Source organism: Mastacembelus armatus, chromosome 17, assembly GCF_900324485.2.
Source record: "Mastacembelus armatus chromosome 17, fMasArm1.2, whole genome shotgun sequence".
NCBI classification, from domain to species: Eukaryota; Metazoa; Chordata; class Actinopteri; order Synbranchiformes; family Mastacembelidae; genus Mastacembelus; species Mastacembelus armatus.
The window spans coordinates 21,432,788-21,453,703 of record NC_046649.1 but is presented as its reverse complement, the minus strand read 5'-3'; the positions used below and the strand labels follow the sequence as shown (position 1 = coordinate 21,453,703).

Sequence of the window (20,916 nt, the reverse complement as noted above, 5' to 3'; positions counted from 1 at the left end):
AAGGAGAACAGACATTGGTTAAAGTCTCCACTATCCAACTAGCAGAGGACTGAGCAGTGTTCTGCAGGCTCGGCTTCCTTTAGTTTCTCAGGTGGTGAAAATTATTCCAATCCAGATTAAACTCATCGCACCCTCCCGGTGGATTCTGGGCTTTGATGTCAGGATAAAGCAGCAAAGCTTGCTCCCTGCAGAAAGCTCCACAACAAACAATGCTCTTCATTTTGTCAAAGCCTCACATCAGCATCCAGTGTGTCCCTGCTGGGTTTACATGCTGAGTGAAAAAACATTGTTCACATTTACCCTTCTGGTATAAATCTTCAATGCAAAAAGCAGGTGGAGATAAACACTAAAGATCCTACATTCGCCCGGATTGACGGAGAAGCATAAACAATATTCCAGGCCCTGATACACATTAACAATAACACAAAGTGACTGATCAGCTTTGTTAGACACACAGAAACTCTTCCTCACCTTCTCTCCTGTTGAGTTTGGCGAAGCCTGGTGCATGGCTGCTGGACAGCTGGGACGAGCTCCCGAAGGACGACGGAGGCAGACTGGACACCAGTGGACTGTCGCACACCTCTGTCAACCAATCACAAAGCAACAAAAAGACACTTGAGTACTGCGTGTCTCTGGAATAAATGGATATGCTTAAAATCAAGTATTTTACACACAAACTATGAAACAGTTGTATAATAAATCATCTGTGACTCTGAAGGAGCCAAATTGTGATGACTTGTAATAAAATGAACTACTGAGTTGAATTGTGCCAAGATACATTAAAACCAATGTTTTTTGTCATTTCCCTCTAAAAGTGCCAGTAAATCTGTGGTGTCGATGTTTTCTCACTCTAACAGTTACATAATATTATTTTCATCAGAGCCTAAAACAGGTTTGGACTCCAAATACCCAACTCACCTGACACAAAAACATGATTCAAAAAATATTATTATTTTATTTACTATTTAGAGGAATACAAAGTGAATTTGCTTTCAGCTTTCTGATTGAAACATTAATGATCGAGGTATTCAGCAGTGGAAGAGTTGGAAAACAAACAGGGCAGTGGCCTTCAAGGAACATGGGCTGACTTAAACACTAAGCATTGAAAAAGTCTGTCATTCAAGATGTAATTTCCCAGCATTCTCTGCAGTTGTAGACTTAAGATTTAAGCAATAAAATCTACTTGGTTTGCTGAGATTTTCACATTGAAACTGCACAGAAACATCCACTCAGAGTAAAGGAAAATAAAACCAGAAGGCTCAGGAAAAAGCAGGCTGGATAGAATAACCCACATTAAATCTGAAGGATGCAGAACCAAAACTAACTGAAGAGGAGTATCACAATTTCTCTCTTACCTCTGACAAAACACCACTGAGTAGCTGAAGATAAGTGAAGTTGTTGATTTTTGTGGTTCAATTAAACTCGTCTGCAGAGTGAAGAACACCGAGTGGTTCAGAGAGCAGAGACTGACAGACTGAGGATAATATCAGTCACAGGATAATATCAGACGCAGCAAGAAACAGATTGTTCTTCATCTCCTGGTCTATAGTGAAAAACTGGTGAATTGTTAAAACCAACTAAGTGGCAGATTGGAGTCTAATCACTGAGAAGCAGCTTTAATGTTCCTCAGGTGGAAACAGGCCTTTCAGCTGTAATGACCCCACATTGGATGAATGAACAGTGTAATAAAGTCCAGTTGGACGAATAAATGGTGTAATTCTGCTTGGATGGATAAATGAATGTTGTAATCAGGTTGTTTTATGGAGATGAATGTTGTTCTCATTAAAGACTTGATACTGACAGAGACACAGCAGCGTTGTCAGAAGAATCCTTCACATTTCACACACTTTGTATATGGATGATTGACTGCAATGAAAATATCATATATTACACATCCTGCAATAATGACTCGGAACTGAGCTCGTTCTAATCAGCATATTCTCCAGAAAACATGCACATATGGCACAAATGACTAGATCGCTATTTTTGGTAATTAGCAAAACCATGAGAAAATACATTAAAGCGTAAAAAGACACAGTAGAAACAAGTATTTGTGTCATGAGATTGTCTGTGGTCTGCAGAGTGTGACTGTATCTCAGACAGAAATACACACACAGATTCATTAACAAATCAGCTCAATAAACAGCTTCTCTCTCGAGCTCCAAACTGTAAGCTAAAGCCAAACCAACGCTGCCTCCATCTAAAGCCTCTCTGTTAATGGATGTTGTTCTCCACGGCTGAGACAAGAGCCAATTACTATGATTCACGCTGCAGTCCGATCCCGGCCCACAGCTCCGACAGCAGGGTTTTAGCTTCCATTACAGTGTCAACATTATAGTTCTTCATCTCAGCACCACAAGGATATTCACCTGATAGGCCTGATCATTTCAAAGCATAATGATGGATTCCTGCCAATTATTAGAGCACACAAACAAACACATCTTAGAGGTCAGGGGTCATAGCCTGCCCACAAAATAATGGTCTCGTTGATTTCAGCTATTTCCACTAATGTCACACTATTGATGTGTTTGTGATCACAAAGCACTGCAAGCATCATGGGGTCCTACTTACCAAACCTGCAAACTGCAACCCATACATGAGGGTGTGACAGATGCATCTGCAATATGTGAACAACATTTGCTTGCAAATTACTTCAGTGGCACAAGGCCCTGAAAGATGTTACACCAGTGGTTACTTATGGTCGTGGAGTTTCACTTCAAATGACCCAAGTGTCGCCCAAACGGAGGAGTAAACACACTAAACATCCAACCTGTCACTTGAGAGGTTTTATAATTGAATCACTAGAGTTACAAAGAACCCTGAAGAAGAGAGTCGCCACTGTTATCCAACATTTGCATTACATTATATAACCACACGCACCAGCTTTGGCCTTCCTCAGCACGTCCTGTGCACATCCATCTTTTCCTGTGAATCCTCTTTATACTTAATACCGTTTAAATCATGCACTGGAAGGCAGGAGAAACTTCTACTAGTATATAAAGACACAAATGAGGATGCAACCACAATGGACAGCTACCGCCAGTGGCTATACTCAAACCTCGATGATGAAACCAGAAAGAATTACATTTTTATACAAGCTGGTGAGCACACTGGAGCATTTAGCTGCTAAAGAGCCAGATATTTCCCTGAGGAGTTTGTGAAGACCAAAAGCAGAACCAAAAGAAAAGTGAATAACCAGCAGAAAAATGAGTTTATGCCTCTTCGATATGTAAACAGGCAAATGTTTGCCAACAAATCCAGCATAACAACTTTACAAGATAATGTATTTGTTGTTGGTCAGTGAATTCACGTTTAAGGATTATAACAGTTTCAGATATACATATGAGTTTGACATATTTTAGCCCAGCTGTTCAGGAACATCAAAACGCCTCCAGCTTCTTCTTTTGTTAATAAAAGAGTCTGAACACAGTTTAGGACGTTTTCTTCCAACAGCTATCATAAAGCTTCCTGATCCAGTCATATTACACTCAACACTGAGTCTTTAACAGTTCTATTGTTAGTAATGGAGTGGTTCTGAGCTTCATGCATATTTAATTCCACTGTTTTAAATCCAGTCCGGCTACTTGACAATCATCCCTCCCCCTGATAATCTTTATCCCCACAGGCCTTGGCCTGACAGACACTTGTCACTGTGGGTGGTGGGGCCCTCAGTGTGAGAAGCAGGTGAATTACAGTAGTCTGAAGAGGTGAAATGAGAGCGACGCCTCTCCAAAGCCGAGTGCCGTAATCCCTGAGGAGAGAACGTGTGGTGGCAGCGCAGCCTCTCTGAGGTACCGCTCAGCAGAGGAGAGTCGGAGAGCAGAGATTAAAAACACCACGTTGGTTTTCCTCAGCAGAGCTTTGGCATTTAAGAGTGGCCGTCCCTGACGGCGTGAGCAGTGGAGCACAAACGCAGACAGCTCGGAGGAAAAAGGAGCTCAGTGTTGAATACCTGCTGGACTCTGCAGCCAACGAACCTCAACACTGACCCTGGCTGTGTTGGACACACACGTTCATGAATATTAAACTGCTGCACCTTCCTCTCCTGCACAACTGCTTAAAAACAAACACACCTCCCTTCTCTCTTTGTCTCCTCGCCTCAGTGTCTAATTGAGGGTAAACAGTCGTCTTCTGCAGGACAAGAGCACTTGAGACAGTCAAGGAGCAACATGATTCTGAGTGAAAATATGATTTTCAATCTATAATAAAATGTAAGCAGTGACTTCTGCCTTCTTCCCACTGAGGTGCAGAATAACAGCATTAACTGATCTAATACTGGCTCACAAAAAAAAAAAAAACAAGTCCTTCCTCAGGTGAAAAAATAAAAAAGGGAAGTCCAGCAAAAGCAGGAAACCACTATGATGACTTCTGAGTGATGGGAATTATCTTTTCATTTCAATCAAAATTCCATCACTCACCCTCTGCCCAATCAATTCATCCATTCACTGTCGGGATTATCATTTTGCTGAGCTGATAAATGCTGAGTGTGACTGCAGTGAAACGCCTCAAACCATTTTAAAAACATCTAAGTAGGAACGAGATGTTCACACTGTCAGACATGTTTAATCACCAGTGACATGGCAGACTAATGCCAGAGACATTCACCTATACTGTCCACTTCTGACCCTGAATACCGATGAGATCCATCTATCACCTTAACAAACAGCAGTGTACAGAAGGTCCTGCTCTTCAGAGCTCTGTAAGCTGCACAAACACAGAGTTGAGTGCTTCTCAGCGTGAGCCCAGCTGACTTATTTAGACATTCAGAGCATGTCGCAGTGAGCAGGATAATGAGGCTCCAGCAGTGGTTGTTTTTACTCCAGAGCACTAACTATCATCCTCAAGAAGAAAACGCCAACGTTCATTTTACTAATCCGCACCACTCCTACCTCCATTTTGACTCAAAGCCCAATCCTCCTTGGATATAAGAATTTAAAATAAAATATATCAAGATACTTGAATTTATTTTTTCTTCAGCTCAATAATACAGAGAAGATAAACTGAAAAAAGCTAAATTGTCAGTCACCAACTTGTGTTTAGGATTAATCCCCAAAAAGAAATTTTAAAAAATGTTATTAAGGTTTTAAAAGGTGAGCAGTGGATGACTGTGTGTGTTCCTGTGTGAGAGAGTTTATTCACAGCCTGAGTGTGTGTGTGTGTTTCCCATAGAAAAGCTTAGCGGAGCAGCAGTGAACGGCTCTTTATCACAGGAGAGAAAGTGAACAGGCATAAATCTGCCAAACCAGCCAGTTACTCCTCATGTTCTCTTTTAAAAGCCAAATATTCTGGTGTATGTTTTAGTTGAGGACACTTGAGACTCTCAGTAGCAGGAAGTCGCTTTGGATTGGGACAGTTCATCACTGAGACCAAAAGACATTGTCTAAGATTCAACGAGCAGCTGCAGCTGCCGACAGCTGTTGTCTTTAACAACAGGAAAACATGCTGGAGAATGTGGATTTTCCACCTGGACACTAAGTCAGTTGGAAAACCCACACCAATGGTCAAACACTTTTGAATTTCAAGACAAAACAAATTCTCAGGATATATCAATTAGTCACTGTTTTCTAGATGTTTTAAAGAAATACCTGAGCTGCAGAGCTTCACTTCTGGCTTCCTCTTCTTCTCTGACAGTCCTTCACTCTGACTAGAAAACTGTCTCTCTCCCAGCTACCAAACTGACAAGCTCAGCATCTTTCACATCTGGCTCCTAACAAGAACAAGAATATTTTTCCTGAGCTGCAGTGTTTCATGGGGCTGTCACACAGTCGATGCCGATTCCTTGTGGCCTTACAGCTAGAAAAACACCACACAATAAGCCCATTAGGTATAACAAATACTGTACATGAGAGAATCCAGCCCACAGACTTACCATGCAAATAGCATCCTATAATCCATACACCACTGTGTGTAACATGAATGTACAATCGTCTGCTCATTGAGGCTCATCACACTGAGCAGCGATGTGGGAGGCTGTGTGGGAGAAAGACATCAGCCAAATGAAGTGATCAAAACAGCAACAAGCCACATCCCAGCAGCATTTAAAATCTCTTCATCTTTAAAGTGCCAGGATTAACTCACACAAACACAGGCAGAGCTGAAACAAGCTGCTGAGGAACAAGCCTTTCACCAGGGTGGAGTTCAAACTCTACAGAAACCCCCAAACATTTACTCGGAATCATAATAGCAGAATTATGCAGATCTAGAGGCGATGCTGCAGACTGCATCACTCGCACTAATGGCTCCAGAAGGAAATAAGTACACAGAAATATCTAATTCACCAGCTGAACTAAATAAATAATTTGAATATATTTGCCTTCTTAATAGATGGCATGAGCAACAAGTCTCCATAGAAGAAACCTTTAGCACAACACTGTGTCATTCAAGCACAATGGAGGACGAGCAAATCTAATTGATTTCAGAAATGAAACACTGAAGTGGACACTGGGGATTCATAAAACTGAAACGTCTCCACAGTTTATACTACAAACTGTTTGTATGCAAATGAGCGCAAGAACAGCATAGTGTACATTCAGTGTTTTTATAGGTACAGTCGAAAAACTACCGCTCTGATGCTTTATAAGAGCAGTGAGAGTTGAGCAATAAAGTAACAATAAAACACATATATAAAGCTCAGTGTGTGTGTGTTTGTGTGTGTGTTTGTGTGTGTGGGGGGGTATCTACTTTGGTGCAAAAGCAAAATGAACTGAAGAAACTTTAACAGCAGCTATTTGATTTTAGCAGGATTTGAAGATCACTCGTCCGATATACGAGTCATGTTTACATGAATCAGCACAGTTTGCTTGTACTCTTATGTTGGTCAACAACAGGAAGTTCAACATACTGTGATAGGGTTTCTCTTTGGTTTGAGGGAGTACATGCAGGTGTAAAGGAAATACAATAACCTTTATATCATCACAAGGGAGACCTGCACTTCTTTAGCTCGTCTATTTAAAGGTTTTCAGATGCAACATTAATCTTGTAAACACAGCTGTGGTGCCCTGCAGAGCTGTCTGGGCATGAAAAAGAGCTATATCTGAAATACATTGCTGAGGTGAGGTGAAACATTGTTTCTATAACCTGAGGACAGCAGGCATACCAACACCGTAGACAGCTTCTTTCGGCTTTCACCTCAGCCTCTGGTCTGTGGAGGCCAGGAAACCTCACTGCACTGACACTGCAATGACACACATTTATATCAGCTCCAAAGGAGAGAAATTAGCTGTCATGACCAAAGGCTCTTTCTCTCTGCCTGTGTGTGTGTGTGTGTGTGTGTGTGTGTGTGTGCGCAGCCTTTTTACACGTTCACTAAACCACAACAGGAGCTCCACTCACAGCATCTACTTAGTTTTACTTTACAGCCATCCTCCCTCAGGAGACATTAGGAGATAAGTGCTCTTTAAAAAAACTTCTCTGCAGATAATCTGATGTTCTCCATCTTCCCCTGCCTCACAAACACCAACAGTTCAGCTTTCCTGAGGCACAAAACACAAAGACTGCAGATTTCTTTAGCTAAGAGTCTGTCATCTCTGAAAGCTGTGGAGGCCTGAGCTACTAAACAGGGTAATTGGGGATGGCCGGGGTAAAAATCTTGACGGATCCCACTTCGTGTGTTACAGTGAAACTAAGGACATAAGAGTGAATCTTTTCTGTCGCAGCTTGTAGCTCACATCTTCCACTGACCATTTTCGTCCAACAACTACCATGACTCAACCAGGCTGTGAAAACAAAAGAAGCAGTTTCAGCCGACAGGAATAAAAACGAGAAGATCACAGCCTTTACACCAGATAAGACTCTTCACACCACAGAGATTCTCTGCTTCCTCTTCAGAAAAATCTTCTGGCTGTGGTGATGCTGGTGGTTTGGGAGCAGAGGATTGTATGCAGCATCGCTCTGGACCACTATTACACACATTTGTTCTCTGCCTGACTTAAATTTAATCTTTCGCTGGAGCTTGAAGTACTTTATCTCTATGGTGATAATACACACAGAAATTCAATTCTTTGCTGTTTGGTTACTGGAGTCAGAATTTATCACACTGCTGTGACATGACACTGTTCCCTGAAGACCAACAGCAGACTGCAGATATGAGCCGGGTAGTACTTTACATTACAGCTTCAAAACAAAGGAACAGTAGAGGAATATAATATAATATCATTTGTACAATGAACAGTCGGAGGCCAAAAATCCAGAGGTTGTATTTGACATTGTTCAAACAGTGTGATATGTTCTCAGGAAACTTTCTAATGAAATGCTAACAAACGTGTTTGGCCATAACAGAAAATGTCCATTTCGGGTTTGGGCAGACATTAATATTCACCAGTGTAGTGCTGCTGTTGGAGCACTGCAACACACACACACACACACAGATGCAGTTGAGATTGTCCCAGCACAGAAACAGACTGGGGAAATTATTAGGTACAATAAACATTTTCTTATCATCCTTTTTTCCTCCTCTACCTCTCACCCTAATCCTCCTCCTGTCTTCTCCAGACTCTTATCTTCAGCCTTCTTCAACTCTCCTCACCTCACTTCTTTTCTCTCTCGTTGATTTCAGTCCCAGGCTGTATTCCTCACTTTCCTTCATACCCTCTGTCCTTCCTGTCAGCATCCTCCTCCTCCTCTGGCTCCTCTCATGAAGTCAAATTATCTCAAAGATGTGAGGTGGTGCACCCAGAAAGCAGATGGTGCAACTCCAAGTGCTGAGCTTGGATTCAGCTCTGTCTCATCGTGTTGCAATTCAGCCTCATCCTTCTGTCTTTAACGGCCACTGACTCGGTTCTGTCCTCCTCTCTAATGAAAACTGACTGGGCCTGCTTCTGCCGCAGAATATCAGAGCAGCAGGCTGCAGAGCTGTGGTCACTGTGTTCATGTAAAATACAGAGCAGAGAAAACAAAGTGTGATCACTTTGTGTCGTAGTATGAGGAGAACCAGGAGCTTGGACTTTGTATATATGAACTGGACTGGTATTAACATGGACAGCATGGATCACAATGAAAAGCTGATGATGACAACTAGTGTGTAGTATCAGGCTCTACAGAAAAAACATAATGCAAAAATAATGAAACTGATACTGAATCTCTGTTGTTCATGGTGTGAAAGACCCAACATAACAAGCCATTAACCCAAAATCTATGAGCTAGAGTTGCTAAGTGGAAGGAAACATTTCAGGCAGTTCTGCCTCTAAAAGTAAATAAGCCACATATTTGTCATATTGTTACGTGGATCCCAACCTGAGCATTTCTAGGATTTCTTCAATTTGCATGAACCGGATTAAATCATCAGTACATAACATATATACCTGCAACAGAACAGAAACGAGGTAGACATAATTAAAACTAGTGGTCCCAATACATTACCTGGAGAGACCTATATGTGTTGAATAATAATGAAAATATTATGCAAAGAAATATCTACATGGGAACACAGAGCAGGGAAATGAAGGAAATATAATGGGAAGCAGTCCTGCAGGACCGCAGCTATATGTCACAAAATGAGAGGCTGAAAAGCTGTCAGTTCTCTGGCCAAGTGGTACTATTAGAGCAACAGATTCAACTCTTCCATAGGTGCAGCAAAAGGGTCAAACGATGGCGAGAAAAGCCATTTTCATCTGCGAGCCCCATCCAGGGAGCAGCTGTGTGTAACAGACAGACAGGGAGGGCAGGAACACAGGCCTCCGCCGTATGACCGCTGTTCAGTCTCTGGTAGCCTCTCATTTAAATCCGAAATAGAAAATCTCCTTTCCCTCTAAGACTCACCATTCGCAGTCCTCTCAGGCTCACGACGCCTGAAAGTCCATCACCAGCAGAATAAAAGCTCTAAACACCTCCTCACTTCAGACTGGCTTCAGAGGGTCACTGCCCTGACCTTTTGTCTAACACCACTATATAGTCACAAAAAAGCCCCTTCCTTCATTTGATTCCTTGATCATTTTCTCCAAAACTAATAAGTAGAGTTATGTTAAATTTGGTGGTCCAGGGAAGAGAAATTCTAATGATTCTAGTGTATCTGATGGTTCAGGGTGTCCAGTTTTACGCAGGAAATATCACAGCTACAGAAATATACTAATCATTTTCATGTTCTAAAGCCAAATATTTATCCGTTTTTTTTTTTAGGTTTGTTCAACTTCATGCACAAAACAGTAACAGGCCACATTTAATCAGGTCTAATGCTACGAGTGCCCTGCAGAGCTTTAAACTAGCACCACCAACAGGCCAAGGTTTGGCCCCTCCACTACAAAAACCTGTCAGGTGTTTTTGCTTTTGGTCTTGTTTTTATTATTGTGACTGTATGTTACATTTCTTAGAGTAACCTGCAGAGTTTGCACCAATAGAAGAACAAACTCTCCATGGTATGAACATCTATCTAGTCAAATGCTTATCCCAACTGTGTTAGTGATTGAAAGAGCATGGTGTCCTTGGTAATTAATGCTGTTTAGAGACCACAGTGTAATATCACATTCTAACAGTCATATCATGTATAAGCTGCTGCAAATAGAGTTGAAAGTGTAAAATCCATTTATTGTTTGAGTCTCAGAGTGACGGAGTATCATGACCTCTGCAGATGAGAGCTGATATCTGAAGCGACAACAAGTCATCTTCAATGACGACGCTCCAGTTGATAAATGGCTTCATCTTTTGGGAGCCAGGCTTCTTCTGGGGACGGCCCTTAACAAATACAGAAGTCCAGGAGGTCCTAATATCAAATGCATGGACTGCAGTCCTCTGTCAGCTCTTCACTTAACTATCTGTTTTTGGGTTAATAAATCCAGATTCATGGCTGAAGGCTCCACACTCATTCAGTAACCTTGACTTCATCAGATTTCATGCATTGTTCCACTTTGCCTGCACATATTTCCATAAATGACACTAAAAAAAAAATGAAGGGGATGTATCCTCAGCGGCGTTTCTTTCTCTTCATCCTGGCTAACACTGATGCCGCCCTCTCATGACTAATGAAGTGCTGGGGAAGTTTGCAGAGAATTACACCATACTCACACCTGACCTGTCATGGCTTTGTTCTTCTCTGTGCAGGCAACCAGCTCAGTGGAAATCAGTACATTTCCAAGAGACAAAGTAGTGTCGCACCTGAAACGGGCTGCTAAATTTGCATCATCCTAAGCATTTGCTTCAACAGATTAATCCTTGATTAGATGAGGGTTACTTCATGAGCTTAAAGATTTAATCACGGACCTCTGATATTTCCCAGGAGCCTCCCCAGCTCAAAGTCTTTCTAAAGGCACCCAAATGTGAGTAATAACACCCCTAAATTTGCTGATCAGCCTGCAGCATCTCAATAATTCACTGTAACTCATATTAAATCCCCCCACAGCCTGCAGCAGCTGAATAATCATACTGTTCATTCCACACCAAGCTCGTGAATAACCAAACCATGCAGATTGTACAGCGTAATTAGCTGAGACACTGGTCACCAAGTTCAAGGCAAGGAAATTATGATTAGCTGTCCATCATGTCAACCCTCATAAAGTTTAATCACAAGACAACTGAGCAGAACCTGGATGAATATGAATGAATATCACCTGCAGCGCCTCGACTGCCTCCGTCACCTGACACTGACACACACACACACACACGCACAGATTTTTAAATGTGACATTCAGGCAGGACAGGAGGTCACAATTTCTCACTGCAGGCAGAAAGTAAACAGAATGCAAAGTTTTAATTTTATTAGCTGCACTGTGGTGACTCACACACACATATCTTTTAAAAACCCAGGGACAAGGGCAGAAATGCTAATCAGCACGCGCACACACACACATGCACACACACATTGTGGTGTTGCAGTGGTTTTATCTGTCATTAGGCTAGGATTAAAGTCATTTAGTGTTCTTGAGATTATCTGTCATTAGGCTATGATTATAGCACACACTCCAGTGGCTTTATACCAGCTCCAAGGGGAGATAAAAAAAAAAAAAAAAATAACTTCAAGGAAGACTGATGGGACTCAAAGAAAGTATAGATGAAAATAAAACCCTCTAATACGGCCGAACAATATGTGCCAAATCTCCAGTTTTTTGAGAAATGCTGCAATTTAAATTGTCATTATTTTTTATATTCAATAATATAAGATTGCACCAAACACAACCACCAACATATGTTGTTCCTATATGAGCAGATTATAGTAAAATAAAGCTGCTCATTGCTAAAATCCTCTGCACAGCTGTGGCCATGAAGTGTCAGCTACAGTTTGTGTGCACACTGACTCTTATAGTTTGAAAACTGCACATTCATTGAACTGCAATGACGATAGATTCAGCCCTGCCTTCTAAACCTTGTGTGCATGGATCATAAATAAAATGTTATTGTTTTACTAAAGTAACATTTTTATCAGCAGCTACAGCTGATCCCTGGGAGGCCTGCATTTACAATATGTGCCATTTTAAAACTATCAACAAATCCTTTCATTGTTTTTTTTTTTTTTTAATGTCATGCCCATGTCTGTAAGAGTCAAGTTCAATACATTGTGTGAAATCCATTACTACTCTTTCAATAACCAAGCCAGTCAATTCAGAACACCTATTGTTCCTGTGTGGTAATGGGCTGTGTAAACTACAGCTATTCCCCCTCTAGGGAAAACCAAGATTGCAGGTTTAGCTATTAGCTAAAAAGTCTTCACAAACAAGATAAAGGTATCAGACCAAAACCAGGATGAAAGAGGAACTAGAAATAGGAATAGAGCAGTAATGTAGGGAGTCCTTTCAGTCAGTGGGAAGGGAAAAGAAATGCATGCTGACATTTAGTACTGATGCCAGGGTGCAGGTTTTTTAGCTGTTCACAACCTGCAATTATTTCAGCCATGAAACACACAATGTCTGCTCAGTCGGATTTGAAGCTATTACATTATGAAGTTTGCCACATATGTAATTTGTGCTCCTGACTTGATGCTCGCAGCTAACATGCACATATTAAGTCAGATTCTGTCACAACAAATAGAACAGACCATAATTATTTGGACAGTTCGGGCTCTGTGCTTCAACATACGAGAAATAAATGAAGGACACTGCATTAAAGCCCCACATCTCATCTTTAATTTACATTGTTACTGGACAGATACACAAGTAAAACAAAATGATCCCATTTAATGACGGAAATCCACTGCGTCTTGTGAAATGACACAAGAAACGTTCAGCAGCCAAGTATCTGATCACTACTGAACCTTTAGATACCACGTGTTAACAAGACTATATCTCACATGTAGTTCTCTCATTACTCACTTAGCCTCTTCAGATTAAAGCTCCCAGCACCTGAATAATACTAATATTAAAGAGGGAGGAAAAGCAATTTGACTTAGAGAAGCGATTCAGGTGGACTGCTTAGACGCTGAATTCTTAAGAGTGAAGAAGCACAAATATCAAACCTCTCAGGACGTACCTCAGTGTCTTCAGTTCGCTCTGATGAACAGCTCTACCCAGACCTTCCCCCTGGCACTTGCAGGGCACTAAAGCAAATGAAATGTGGAGAGAAAAGTTGGCATGCACGATTATCAAGTGAGTGATGTACTATAGGTGGGCTCAGGGGAATAAGTGGCTGAAGGACAACTTATTGGCTTCAAGGAGCTGTGGTTTATTTCTGATTTTTAACCGCGGACTTTCCTTTGGTTTATATGTGATAAAGTCTGTGGTTTTCTTTTGGCTTCCTGCTCTGCTGGTAATCACTTTTTAAATTCATCGTTCTCTTCAGTCCTTCCCCTAAATGGTAATTTACTTTATTAAATGCTGCAGCATGTTAGTCTATTGAAACTTTGGCTTCTCAATTCAGCTACATTTCTCAGCCATTATGTGAACCTTAACACTCATCATGCAAATACAATCATCCCTCCTCTGCTTTTCTATGACAACTCTGGCAACATTAAAACCTCATGAAAGCTAAAATATGAGCCGACACCATGTTGGGCTTCAACATTAATTCTGTTGTGTGATCCATTTTTATCTGTCTTTTTGTTTAATTAGGCTTTTATTCAGCTGCAGTCACTTCTTAGCCCAACACAGAACATTAAACTTTCATATTGTCTCATCTCATCCTGGCTTCCTTTCTCACACTAGTCCTCTGTGTATTGATCACTCCTTAATCCTCCTTTGTCAGTCCAGCCTTAGGTCTCTCTGTGCTCGGTTTATTTCATTACCCCAGTATAGTTAAAGTGCTTCTATATGTAACAGCAGCCTCATCATTTCATTCACAAATTAAATATGACAGCATGATGTAATCGATGAACTGAACTCATTGTCTCCTGTGTGTTTGAATGTGTTTTCCCCTGGGAACACTGTGGTGTACCAGTATTCAGGACTGAACAGAATAAAAAGAGCTGCACTATTCAATACTTTTGGTCTAATGACTACATGTAACAAACCCCATGGAGAATTAACACCCAGGTCTGTACTTCCTCTAGCTCCGTGGAGCATTTTTGGTTTTACAACCAGCAATTTTACAGTTTTGATTCCCTCTCAGTAGTCTCATCAGCTTATCATCTGCTCCAGCTTGCACAGATGCACGATCCACTACCAAGCCAACATCAAACTGCAGACAGGCACAGTTAGTGACAAGCTATTGAGCAAAGTGGGACAGTTAGTAGCTAAAGAGCCTGATATTTCCTTCAGCAGCTGGTGGAGATCAAAACAGAAAAACTTCAAATCAGCGCTGATGTGTTTGCTAAAGGTCTGTTAAATCTAGAAATACACATGTTCACCTTTGTGTATTTTGTAAAATGACAGATCACTGATGTGTTTAGAGTCTGTTGCACTGCCTCAAAAAACAGTTTACAGTTGTGCAATAGCTCCCCATATGTATCATCACTGCACATTTAAATGCTAATAAAACAAAGATATCTGTGCAATTAAGCACAGGTGCTGAGTGACTGGATGTACAATGTCAACTGTTGCTGTGGTTGAAGTTGCCAGAATCATGGAAACTGAAATGAACTGCACTGCACAGATGCTGACATCTGTACCGTCGCATCAAAACGAGCACTAAAGAGTGTGAACGTGTTTCAATCCTTGGAGCAAATGTGATTAAACTGATGCTTTTCTGAGGAGTTGAGCTGCACGGGACACCAAGGGGCAATGAATTCACAGCGAAAACACGTGCAACAGCCCAAAGGTGCTAATTATTTGACACTTCACCGTATTTTTTATTATGCTGCCAACTCTATTTATGATGACTATTAAGAAGAAAAAAAAAGAACGACTCCATCAACGCTAAATATAATGACAAGCAGTGCATTATTTTTATCCCAACAGATACCTGACTGAATGGACGGGGGATATACAGACAATATTAAGCAACAGCAGAGATTAACAGTTACTGGAGGGTGAAGCTGCGATGTACCACCTCATAATTAAACAGCAAGAACCACAGAGTCAGCATTTTTACACCAGTGTTCATGCACAGAGATTAATCATAGAAGAGATGGGAGACCAATTCTGCACCCAAAGTAACCACTTTAAGGGCTTTATTATAATTTGAACAACTGAGCACAGCGAGCGACGACATTGTTCTCTCTACACTCTTAATTTTGCTCCACTGGAAGCTCACGACTCCTCTAAAGTCCCTGTATGCAACAGAGAATAAGCTGCTGAGAAAGATCTTGAGAGACATTCTGGGAAATGAAGTGTATGATTTTAGAATTAACAACACTTCAGAGATGTACTGCTTCAACTTCACTGAAGGATTAAATGTAAGACCAAGCAGGAATTTAAACTGGTAATATGCCATTTGATCATTTCCAGTAACACAGATCCTTGAGCAGCGGGTCAGATGTCGTTTCCCTCCAGGCACTACATCTTCACACTAATGTGCTTACATAAACTTTAACCTTTTAGCTTCTTGTCTGTCTGACACACCCACTGAGGCAAATCTAATTAATTTAAACCAGCCGTGAGGAGAGCATCATATATAACATTAACACACAAGTGTGAAACCTATGAACAGTGTCAGTGTGGATTTCATTTCTAGATAATTGCACTTCAGTTTTAATGAGGGCCCAGTTATTGTATTACACACCTCATCTTTGAATTATTAAGGACTTTTATGTAGAATAAACAGCTTCACTCTCTGTAATACTGTTTGTTCTCTGCTGCTATTTTACTTTTTTGATGTCCACACTTTTACATCAGGCTGTTTGAGGATATAATGGACGCTCTTACTAATTCAGCATTGCTGTAGTCATGATGAACAGTTAAAATAACTTGGTGCCTGCAGTACCCACAATGCAGCTCGACCAGCTCGGCATTGTGTTGTGCTCACAGCCTCGAGCAGAGATGAGGAGAGGGCTGCCGAGGTCTGGTGAGTTCACTTCGTTCCAACTCGACACCTCCACCTTTTCTAACTTCAGCCTCACCAGTCACATCGTTTGTGGCAGTTCATTAGATTTAGTGAATCCTCCTCTGCGGGGTCCTCATAGGTGCATGAGCACTAAAATGTATTGTGGAGGATTTTGTTCTGCTTAGGTTTATATTAGCACAGAGTAACATAATATCTGCTGAGGAGCACAAGAGAAACACTAAAGGTGCACTTTTCTAAAACAATAAACAACACAAATCCTCTATCCTGACATATTTGGTGCAGCTACATTATCCAAAGACGGAAATGCAAACTAATAAAAGAATCAGGAGGATTTCTGAAACCTGCTTAGGAGAACTACCAAGTAAAAATGGTGCAAACCTTATTAAACCCAGTAATTAATACAGAAATACATTCACAGTACTGCGATGCTCGAAGGAACAATGAAATAAATCTGAACAAAACAATTCGTAAGACAATTAAACTTTCTGAGGGCTCAATTAGAGAGAGTGCCAACTCCCAATACAAGCTAAGAAGATGAAACCATTGCTACCAGTGATTATGTGTGAAGAACAAGAAAAGAAACCTCTGATCGCGTTATCACCGGAAGATTCACTAAACACTTTTGCCATTTGCTAGTTGAGAAACGCACACTATGGTGGTAAATGTGCCAGACCAGAGTTTGTGTCCCATCACAGACCTGTAATTAATTTTTAGCTGAACCACTGGCATGATAAATAATGGCCGAGCCCTTGTCTCACCTGAGTTACAGCCATCCTATTTAATAAAATGCTGCTTTGAAATCGTGTCTGTACAGAAAAAGAATATAAACTGATAATTGCTAATAGCTTTTTCAAACCTAATTATTCATTGAGTTTTTCCATAAGAAATAAATTGTACAGCTCACTTCATTTCTTTAAAACTAAACTAACCTGCAGCACAAATGACTGAACAACAAATATTGTCTCTGGCAGCCATAAGGCACATTTTCATTAAGATTTTAGTCATTTGGCTGCTGGTTTCTGAGATGTTAGACTCTTTCATGTTAGAATACTGGGCGGCGATTAAACGCACAGTGACTTTACAGCCCTGCAGGTAGCTGTTCCACACACTTCCTCCTTTGAATATGAAGTGAACTCCAGTGACTCACTGGCTCACTGCTCCGACTAACAAGTCATTGGAGCGCCATCTGTGGCTGCTAAAATATGTATTTCCACTTTGTTGTCATTTAGTACCAGTAATGAACAGAGAGCTGTCTCCAGGCGGGATAGAGATGTGAAGCTTTGTCTGAAGCTCTGTCTTAACTTATTATGCTGCTGTGGTTTATGGTCTGTGCATGATGAGTGTGCCGCTGGGTCAGGGCAGGTGAAATAAGCAGAGACAGACAGATGCAGGAGAAATAGGGGCCGAGGAAAAGAAAGAGAAACTTAAAAATGTGGCACAGGTGGTATGACACACAGTGAAACTAGAAATGCACTGGCAGAAAATCAACATATTGAGCCAAACTTAAACTTAATTAAATATTCACACTGATAATTCTGTTGTTGACCTGTAAGAAGACAGAAGCTTCTCTCTGAACACTGCATGAGAAGAACAATTCTAAATAAAATAAATATCTCTAAAGCTGTTAACTTTTCATTTAAATGCAGCTTTGGATCAGACTGGTTCTGTCACTGAATATAGGTGATGGGTCACGAAGCATCTGCACGAGTCTGAACTTCAGTGCAGGTTTTAAAGTCTAAAGCTGAAATTATACAAAGATCCACATACATGTCTTTGCAAAGGAGAGCGGTAACTGTAGGTGAGGCAACATGCACACCTGTCCTTCCTTCCCTTTTATGTTCAGGTGAAAAAAGACCGGGCAGCATGGTGGCTGAGTGGTTAGCACTGTTGCCTCACAGCAAGAAGGTCGTGTGTTCGCAACCCGGCCTTTCTGTGCGGAGTCTGCATGTTCTCCCTGTGTTTGTGTGGGTTTTCTCCAGGTACTCTGGTTTCCCCCCACAGTCCAAAAACATGTATGTCAGGTTGATTGGTGACTCTAAATTGCCCATAGGAGTGAGTGTGAGTGTGTGAGGTTGTTTGTCTCTATGTGGCCCTGTGATGGACTGGTGACCTGTCCAGGGTGGACCCCTGCCTTTCACCCAAAGAGAGCTGGGATAGGCTCCAGCAGATCCCTGGGACCCTGATTCAGGAAAAAGCGGATGGATGGATGAAAAAAAAACCCTCTAGTGGTCGTATGAATTATGACAGGAACAATGCAGGGAATCAGGTGACGCTGTTTCACAGAGACAAAGTCCTCTTAGCAAGGCGATCAGGGTGGATGGATGAAACCACCGAAAACACTGCTGCTGTTCATTTCAAGGTTTTAAGCATGTTATTGTAACCATGACAACAGTGTACCTTAACGAAACACTTAACCCTAACCACGATCAGAAAAAGCTTCAGCTATATGTGTTGATCTGGAGCCAGGAGGAAGGAAGGAGCAGGAGGGCAAAGAGCGAGACCAGGGAAGAAACAACACAACAGCTCTTGGATTCCGATACAGCCGGAGGGAAGAGATCCAAGACGAGAAGTCAAAGAATCAGAAGAGAAGAACAGAAGGACAGTGGACAATAAGAAAAAGGAGGAAGAAAGAAGATGATGAGGCTGACACAGAAAGAGAAAAGAGCAATGAGCCCACAGAATGAAAACACACCCTGTGCACCATTTTACCAAAATCACATTTCAGTTTCAGTCTAACACTTTTGGTGTTTGTCAAACTTTGAAATCCTCCACTAGAATTGAAAACAAAGCTCTGTGAGTCTGAGCAAACCCCACCTCTTGGTCAGTATCAGCTGGGATCGCTCCATAACGGAGGATGATGGATGGATGGATGGACAGATGGACAAATGGGTTTGAGCAGAGTCTGGATGCTCAGTGCCAGTTTGTAGTCAGTGTGGGGCTTACGAAGAAAACAAAAGGAAGAAAGACAGAGACTGTAAGGAGCCAGGCAGAGGAGACAAAACTGATCCCTCAGAGAAGAACTTGACAACAGAAAGAGTATTCTGCACATCTCATCCTCTTTAGCAGTAAATGTAGGAAAGGCATGAAACCAGACAAGAACATGGAGACAAGAAAAAGGACAAGAGACCATTGTGGTGCGGAACAGGAGGATAACACAGTGGATGGATGGATGTCTGTTCTCCATCTGTTTCAATTACATATACATTTTCTCTTTGTCCTTGATTTTCCCTCCTCTCAGGCAGAGAGGGATAACAGCAGCACCCCCCACACACTGACACACAGCGTCAGACCTGCAAACCACCAGGTGCAGCTGGCACAATAACCAAGAGCATTTAGATGGATAAAGTTTTCCCTTCATTTTCCCATCAGAGAGGTCAAAGCCCTGTCAGTCCTGAACCACCTTCTCCCACCTGCACACAACCCTTTTCTCTCTCTCACACACACACACACACACGCCCCTTCAGACTCTGGGTGCAGGATTCCTGCACTCCAGAGATGCTCATCGCGCTGCAGTGACCAAATGAGTCAGAAACCAACAAGGTTGTTACAAACAGGATGAACTGGATTTAAACTGGTGCTTCTTTCAGTCCAGAGAGTCAAACACAAACACAGGTAGCATTTTTGTACGCAGCTCTGTGAATTAGAAAGCCCAGCATGTGAAAAGCCAAAGCTTCTCAGCAGGACATAATCGCCACAGTGTGGCCGAGAACAATGAACATGATTAAAATGTAGTAAATCAGTGAAATCAGTCATGGCCGTCGTATAAAAGTTGGCTCCAAAATATTTACAGATGACGCGTTGTGTTTAAACGGTACTGCTGTAAGAATGAGAATAAGATTAGATCAGTTTTCTCAAACAAAGACTAAATTAAATCTTCATTCCCAACAAACAGCCTGAACTCTCCTTGTATTTCTCCTTTACCACCCATCGACGATGCGCCACCGATACGCACCAAATACCACAGATAAAAATCCCTGTAGCTCACTTTATCCAATTTACCATAATACGCATATGAGTCAGACAGCTGAGTTTATATATTTATAATGTATGTGGTTAACAAAATGAGCGCGGTATGAAAAATGAAGCCCATTTTAAAGGCTCTTCTTCGGGTCCGCGCTGCCCGGACTCGCTCCATCTCCTCCGGGAAAAGTAAGAAAGCGCACAGCCTGCTCACCTTCTCCGGTTGTCCCGTACGAGCTGGAGAGAAGCAGGGCGACCTGAGCGATAATCCCAGCGACTCTTTTAGTCCGCAGATCCATGGTGAAGAGGAGAGAGCGGCGGCAGAGAAGAAGCCCTGTGGCTGCTGGAGGAGGGAGACGGGTAACCTCTCCTCTCCAGCTCCAAGAGAGATCTCCTCAAACCCGACTGGAAGAGGAGAGGAGAGAGGGAGGGAGGGGGAGGAGGAGGAGATGTGGTTTTACTGTGCGGTCACAGCTCCCGCTCCCACTCTTGTGTTTCATTATCTGTGCATTACTGCCCTGTGCCAAAACCTATTGGCGTGATACGGACTAGTCTATCTCTATTCAAACGTCTTCTTGTGTCCCACAAACACACACAGATATTCACTGTCATCAACAACCAAAAAGGTGTAACGTGTGTAACAACTGAGAAGCTGCAGCA

The 20,916-nt window shown here is 41.8% G+C and overlaps 1 protein-coding gene across 1 annotated transcript in view; it reads right to left on the bottom strand.

The window, feature by feature from the left end:
• LOC113134011 (contactin-associated protein-like 4) overlaps nucleotides 1-20,584 on the bottom strand; it is a 76,999-nt gene extending 56,415 nt beyond the window's left edge. The window contains exons 1-2 of the mRNA XM_026313176.1: nucleotides 20,471-20,584; nucleotides 472-582 (exon numbers count right to left, since the gene is read on the bottom strand). Of these exons, the coding sequence (XP_026168961.1) occupies nucleotides 472-582; nucleotides 20,471-20,555 (196 nt within the window). The 5' untranslated portion in view covers nucleotides 20,556-20,584. The remainder of the gene's footprint in view (nucleotides 1-471; nucleotides 583-20,470) is intronic.
• Between the last annotated feature and the right edge of the window lie 332 nt (nucleotides 20,585-20,916).